At 35.8% G+C, this 7,397-nt stretch overlaps 1 protein-coding gene across 2 annotated transcripts in view; it reads left to right on the top strand.

Annotated features, from left to right (window-relative positions):
- LOC111490825 (protein timeless homolog) overlaps positions 1–6,868 on the top strand; it is a 10,424-nt gene extending 3,556 nt beyond the window's left edge. Inside the window, exons 9-19 of one of the 2 annotated variants that reach the window (XM_023139446.1) lie at positions 326–492; positions 1,158–1,236; positions 1,959–2,453; positions 2,538–2,908; positions 3,141–3,224; positions 3,295–3,390; positions 3,598–3,852; positions 3,994–4,062; positions 4,156–4,365; positions 4,693–4,800; positions 6,355–6,868. In XM_023139446.1, the coding sequence (XP_022995214.1) occupies positions 326–492; positions 1,158–1,236; positions 1,959–2,453; positions 2,538–2,908; positions 3,141–3,224; positions 3,295–3,390; positions 3,598–3,852; positions 3,994–4,062; positions 4,156–4,365; positions 4,693–4,800; positions 6,355–6,586 (2,166 nt within the window). In that variant the 3' untranslated portion in view covers positions 6,587–6,868. Of the gene's footprint in view, positions 1–325; positions 493–1,157; positions 1,237–1,958; positions 2,454–2,537; positions 2,909–3,140; positions 3,225–3,294; positions 3,391–3,597; positions 3,899–3,993; positions 4,063–4,155; positions 4,366–4,692; positions 4,801–6,354 lie in introns of those variants that run through there. The other variant, XR_002719626.1, reaches the window with a different exon arrangement.
- Positions 6,869–7,397: the final 529 nt, after the last annotated feature.

Raw genomic sequence — 7,397 nt, 5'->3', positions numbered from 1 at the left:
AAAAAAAAAAAAAAAAAAAACAATAACAATATAATAACAACTCAGTAATGTTGCTTTAGGGATCATCAAAATGGTACATGTTTTTACGATTGGGGCGGTGCTCTGTTCTCGGCAATTTTTTTGGATCCAGAAGTTGTAGTGTTTAAGACTTTTTATACAAGAAAATGTTACTTGAGTGCATTTAGAAGATCAGGCTACCTTAAAAACATTTTTACAATGATGTAATAGACTAATTTTTTATTTGATTTTCAAATTGAAGTACAAATATATTTTGCATTCAGGTTGTCATGCCACATCAGCATAATGAAGAGTTTTCTTTGTACAGATTTGCATGTTAGATTTGGTGTTAAAGTTATTGCCAGAAGATTCGAAGGAACCTCAAACAGCTCGTATTCTACTTTACAAATTATTTTATGATCAGACAGATCAAGGGATCACTCAGTTCCTCTTAAATTTGCTCAAATCATTCAACACTCACAAACAACCCAAAAGGTATTTTCCTTGACAAGGATGAGGTTGTTTTCCGTTCTATGCACATGCGATTGTATTCTGGCATTATTCTCAGTTTTGATTCACGTTGTGAGGAATTTGCTAATAGCAAATGCTCTCGGGGAAGTCCAATGCACAATCTCAACTATATACTGTGCAAAGAGCTTTATCTTTACTTTATATCATTATTCTGAGTCCTATAATATTTAGAGCGGCCTACACCTACACTTCATGTTCATCATCATGACATCAAGTAATGCAAATTTTCTTATAATCTACATAGCAAACTTTTCTAAAGAAGATCTGATTCTGTTGTTTTCTGAACATAAACTTGAAGAAAAAGCTATTGTTCTATGGCTAAATGCTATGAAAAAGATTATATGGAGTTTATGGTGAGAAAGAAACCATAGATTATTCATGATAAATTCAGATACTGTGAAGAAGTTTGATTTGGCCAAATTTTAGTTTTTCTCTTGCCAAATTTTAGTTTTTCTCTTGGTATTCACTTTCTCTTCCTTTTGTTAATACCTTGCTCCGGCATGAATTTAAATTTTGGTGTAAACTCCTAAAGGGGAGGGTTAAAGGTGTTAGTTGAGTGTTCCCGTGTTTCTTATTTAAGAAAAATGTAGATTATCTTTCCACGCATATTTATAAGTTCCACTGGCCAGTGATCTTGCAGATTTAATTGAGATGATCTACAAAGTTGTACAGCTCATGGAGGACCTCCAAGCACGTGGAACACTTCGGGTAATTCTCTTATCTTGACCATATTTCTTTAATTGTTGGTTTGGCTACAGTATGCTGAAAACGGTTTTCATCTTTCTGGTTTTCCTCATGCTATCAGCAGGGACAAATCATCTTTGTTGTCCTGTTATGTAAATCTCTTTTCTCATTAAGCATATTGCAAATGCATGACCCGGTGTGGGTAGTTATTCAAATGTATATGTCTGGCAATTATTGTGGTTGAAAAGGATGTCTATTATGCCATAGAGTAGGCTTCTTTCATTCAAGCATCTAATCATCTGACTTTAGTATTCTCTAGTGCGATTTTTTGTGATCCAAAATTTCCAACAAAATAGAGGTTAATAGTACTAAAGAAAGCTTATTGCAGTACTGGAGATTACCTTCTGTGTTTTTAACAGTCTTATTCTATTATATTAAATATTGTGATTGTTTATGTTTGAATCTAACATATAGGGACAAGACCTTTGATCTCTTGATTGATGGCATATGATGATAGTTCAATTATGCTCAGGTTGACAATACTAGTATTGTGATTGTGATGACATAGACAATTTTGTTAATTTTTATCAAATATCAATAGCCAAAACTTTCATAGCCTGAGCTGTTCACAAAATTAATTGGTCTCTTTTCCCTGGCATTGTTGTGTATCTGTATCTGCTTAGTCAAATCTCCTAGGAGTAGAACTATTTCTTTGTTCTCTTGCTGAAAGAAACTCCTTTACAAAGGTTTCTAAAAAATCAAGGAGGGGAAGAAAAGCAAAGTCAGCTAATAATAGGGATGTCAGACAGTCAGAAGATCAGGTAGCTGGGAATAAGACGGCCATAACCCATAATGAGAAATCAATAGATGCCGATGTCGGGGAGAACAATGACTTAAAAGCAAGTTCTGATGGTAAAGAAGAGGTATCTATTACCGCGCCTGAACTGCTAAACTTGAACACGGGGAGTTTTGAAGGCAGTCTGTCACAGTGGGAGAACAACAAATTGAATGATGGTTATAGCACAGCCGATTCTTCTGGTAATGAGCAGCAAAATAGAACTGTGGAAGTTGATCTTAAAGTATCAAGTCTAGTATCTACTTTTGCCAACAACAACATTATTCAGAAAATATGCTGGTTGCTTAAGTTTTACAAGAGCAATTCTACCAATACAAACCATTACATAATATGCTTTTTACGGAGGATCACCGAAGATTTAGAGCTTTCTCCAATGCTGTACCAGGTCAACATTTGATTGGTTACTTTTGTCAAAGAACTATATAAGAGATTTTATTCATACAAACCTAATTTCTCTTTTATTTTGCAGTTGTCTCTTCTTCCCACATTTTATGAGATTCTATCTGAACAGAAGTCAAGTCCATGCAAGGAACATGCTAATATAGTTGATTTCCTGACAAGTCTGGTGAGAAAGATGCTAAGGAAGATAAAGAATCAGCCACTCCTTTTTGTGGAACTTCTGTTTTGGAAGACCCGAAAAGAATGCCATTACATTGATGCTGAGTACTTAGTGCATGAGCTTGGCTGTTGGAAGAAAAAAAATAAAGAGGAAAATTTTATTGGTGATGATGAAAATGGCTCGTTGATGGGCAAGCATTGGACTCCTAGAAGCATAGCCGATGCACTAGGTGAAGATGAAGCTGATGTTGTGATCACCACTAATGAGTTTGAAATTCATACGTAAGAACTAATCTGAGCGAAAATACTCCATCTATTTACATTTTAACAATCCTTTGGAATAAACGTAGAATCTGATACCATCTACATAAAGACTGTAAACTGTGATACTTTCAGCTTACTAGAGTTTTCTGTAATTATTTAAATTATGGAAGATGTTTATTGAATGGTAATACTGTAAAAGAATTATGTGATAGCTGACGTCTTAACTGATGATCTTTTCTATACTTGACAGGGAAGCAAAGTCTGACGAAGTCGAGAGAGGCCTTGAGTCTACCACCCTGGGTGATGAGATATACGGGAAAGAACACAACGAAAAGTATGTTAAAATTTACAACTATTAGCTTTTCAAGTTTTTTTTTCCTGAACTTTTTGGTGATTTGTTGCAGTGAGCTGGCTATGGATGAATCCAAAAGTCTTCCGAAAAGAAAGAGACTTGTTCTTGATGCTGCACTGGAGACTGAAATTAAAGATCTTTATGAGAAGTATGCATTGATTTCACTTGCTCTCTTATCTACAGTGTTATTTTAATTCCTCCCTTTGATAATTATTGACCAATGACCTGGTGATGTATTGCTCATTCCACAATTGTTTTGAATTTTTCCGTTACAAAATTACTGACCTATTTCATTTGCTCATGGAAGTGAATACTGTTATTCTAAACATTAATTTTTTTCCCTATCGTGTGTCAGATTCAAGGAGGACAGGAACTGTAGCAGACTTATTGCAGAGAATCTTGGTACTGATGTCGAAGTTTCGCCTGCTCAAGTTTCCAATAAGCTTAGACGGATGGGGTTAAAAGTTTCTCAAAGAAAGAGGAGGCAATATGCAGATGAAGCCTTTTCTGCTGCTACCTCTGAAAACCTCAAGGGAAAAAGCAATGGGGTAGAAAGAAATAATCTACTCGACTCAGATGTTTTGGGGGAAAGTTCTTTGAGTCAACCTTCGTACGTAAACCTTTCTTTGCTAACATTATAGAATGTGTCCATGAAGGTTTTTAATCATTTCGTCTGAACATTGTGGTTTAATTTCATTTATGCCTGTCGCAACTGGCCTTTTTTTCCTCAATATTATTTATCATGTCATAGGCACACGAGAAAAAGAGTTGTCGCTTTTGATAAAGTATATGAAGAGAAGATCAGAGCTTTATATGAGCAGTAAGTTCTTGATTGGATTGCATTCTGGGTAGATTTTAATCCGGTGTTTTTTAAGTCTTCAAACATTCTTAACAAATTTGCTTGCTCTAACAGGTTTAAAGATCATAAGAGATGTAGTTCTATGATTGCAAATGCGCTGGATGCTGGTAACAAATTCACTTCTGCACAAGTTTCTCGAAAGCTCAAGCAATTGGGTCTATATATTTCTCATCAGAAGAGGTCGAGTGATGGGGATCACAATGATTCTGTTATGGACAAGGGATTTGAGAGTGATGATGAAACATTGCTTTCATTAATAAATAGGTGAGCATGCTTGCATACCTTACCATCAACTATCAGATGTTCTCATATCTTCCATGTTAATGCAATTTTGGTTGTAATCTGCCCATAGTTGGGAGTCTAAAGTTTCAATTACCCTCAATAAACTTCTAATAGAGAGAAATCCAGGCATCATTTCACAATAGTGTCAACACTATCTTCTAAGTGTATTCTCTCTCTCTCTTTTTTTTTTTTACTTTCATTAGTATAGTATAAAAGATTGTTAGAAAGCTTGAAATTATCGACTTAGATGACTCTGTTTTTCCAATGTGTTCCTTTCAATTTATATCCATTACAATTTTTTGTGTATAGGAAAAAAAGGAAGCATCTTGCCACAGAAAAGCTCAGTTCCATCTCAACGCAGAGCATATTAATTGCTGAAGAATCTGAAGGTGTAGATGCAGAAATGTCTACGCAATGGTAAGATTTTTTAACAATAATTGCATTTCAATCTAAAAAACCGTCTTTTCCTATGTCTAGCAAGAAGTCATTTAGCCATTCTTACCATGACCAGGTCTTTAAGACATGCTGAGTTTGTACCTTTTGTATATCCTTGTGCTATTTTGTGTATCCTCCTTTTTTTATATGCAATGGTAAGTGTTCCATATCTTTGCGCTTGGGACAATGGTGCTGCTAGTGAGATTCTAGCTGAGGCACATCTACTACTGGTTGAAAAAAATGCTAAGTACCCCCCCCCCAAAAAAAAAAGGAAGTCATTACTAGGTCTCTAAGCCTTGTAAATGAAATGTATTCTCATTGTCAACTGTATTAGCTTGGAGTCGAGGCGCCTCATTCTTTCTGGTGTTTTTTGAGCAAAGGTATGATCATTCTAGAGAGTTAGTGACCAAGAAATAACAGAAGCAATAACTTCTTTGAGAATTTTCTCGCTTCCTGAAATGGAAATAATAAGTTCTGGCAGTAATGTAGGAGTGGCTGCGTAGTGGAATGATTAATAGATTGATGTTAGTTTCAAAATTGGTTGTCGGTAGTGCTATCCAACCAATTCGGTATTTTCTTGGCCAAGCTGCGTAGTGAGTATTATGAATATAAATAGATAACCTCAGGGTTTAGGAGTAGTTCTCCAAGGGATACCTGAACTCCAATTTTATTGGATGTCTCCAAAGGGCCAATACATAACTAAACTATTATTGTAGTTGTAGCCACAGATGAAAAGAGGTAGTTGGTGAGCTCTTGAGGGTAGCCATTGTCCATGACCAGGGGTTGTGGCTGTTGATATTTGATTAAATGGAACCGAGTCTATAGTTCTGTAGTGTTGATAAAACTTTATCCATGCAGACAAATGAGGGGGAAGAGGAAGTAGAAGCAACATTGAGACTTTTGATGCCTTCTCTGTTTTTAGACTTAGTGAATGGGTCGAAAGAAACTAGTGCAATCATAGGATAAGGTTAATTGGTCAAAAGTGATTGTGATTCTCTTAGTGAATGTGGGGTTGTGTTTCAACAGCCAACTATTCCGTAATACTTAATGGGTACCATAATAATTAATGGGAGGCCTAGAGGAAAAATTTCGACTAAGATAGGATTCTTTCTCCCTTTCTTTTCACCTTCCTTGGAGATGCTATTAGCAGGCTAGTGCACTTTTATTTGGAGAAAAGAATCCTAGTAAGGCGGGAAAGTTGGTAGAAGCAGATTTGTTATTTCCCACCTTAAATTTGTGGATTACACGATCATTTTCTAACTGGGGGCTGGCCATTCTTACACAATTGGTGGAAGGTTATTTCTCTCCTCCTTGGTTGCTCGGGTCTAAACTTGAATTTGGCCAAAACTTCCTTGATTAATTTAAATATGAAAGAATGGAAATGTGGCTTCCTCTGCCACCTATTCCTTTATTCAAGTAAACTTCCATGATATGAAAAACTTAGTCACATGCATCCTCGAAGTATCTGGAGTACTTTCACTCTGTTTATATCATTTAATATATGAAACTGCTAACACTAGAGTGATCTTTTTCCAGGGAGGACAGCAACCAAGCGAGTAGGTTGGAACCTATGGGGGTTGGTAAAATGCCTTCGGATGATGTTCAGTTGAATGACTTTACAGAAGTTGAAGGTAAGGATGCTGAAGTTGGTGTCAGTATGGATGATGAGCTTGCAGATTCAGAAGGTGAAATGGATTCTAATGTGCATCGTGCAAGTGCTACAACTGGAAGAAAGTTTAGGATTGTTGATCTTGAGGATGAAGATTGAGAAGGGAACGGCCAGGTTTCAATTTAACTTCAGTGTGGTTTGTTGGAACAAAATTAATGATAATGGGTTGAGGTGATAGGGTCGCTACAAGTATCCCAATGTGGAGGAAGCTGAGGTTAAATGCTAAGGTCAGTGGTTGTCTTCTGAAGCAATGTTAACGTGATTATGATATATGCGCAACACAACCAACAGTTGGAGTTGATATTGTACAGCATTATTTGTGTACATTATTAGAGTTTTGATTTTGAAGTCTTGTATAGAATGGGCGATGGTTGGATGGAAGAGATACGATGTCTATTTTTGTTCCTTCCTACATTTTTATTAACCCAAAACCCTCCACCAATTAGGGTGACGAAGTACGAGAGACAGCAAGGAAGAAGAAGAACTGCCCAGATATCTCGCAGTCAGCACACAGGCTATGCTCTGGTAGTGAAGCACCCTCTGTTCTTCATTGTCAGCAATACAGCCTTCAACACCTCCGATTCCGTCCTCACCGCTTCAAGCTCCATGGCCATCATTTTGAAGTTTTTTTTTTTTTGTCATTCCTATTTGATCCCTACTATTTTTAAAATGGCAATTTAGTCCCTAGAACAATCATGATTTGGAACCAAGTCAAACCATCACGAAAAGTTACATCTTATTAAATACTATCTAAATATATTAAAAATTGAGAATAATTTTATAACATTTAAAAGTTAATTATCAACACTATAATAATAATAATAATAATTTAACTATTTATTTATTATTATTATTATTGTTTGTTTTTTCCCTCAAAACATTATTAAAAAAAAAAAAAAAAAAAAAAAAA

This window comes from Cucurbita maxima, unplaced genomic scaffold, assembly GCF_002738345.1.
Source record: "Cucurbita maxima cultivar Rimu unplaced genomic scaffold, Cmax_1.0 Cma_Scf00016, whole genome shotgun sequence".
NCBI lineage: Eukaryota > Viridiplantae > Streptophyta > Magnoliopsida > Cucurbitales > Cucurbitaceae > Cucurbita > Cucurbita maxima.
This window is presented reverse-complemented; position numbering and strand designations above follow the sequence as displayed.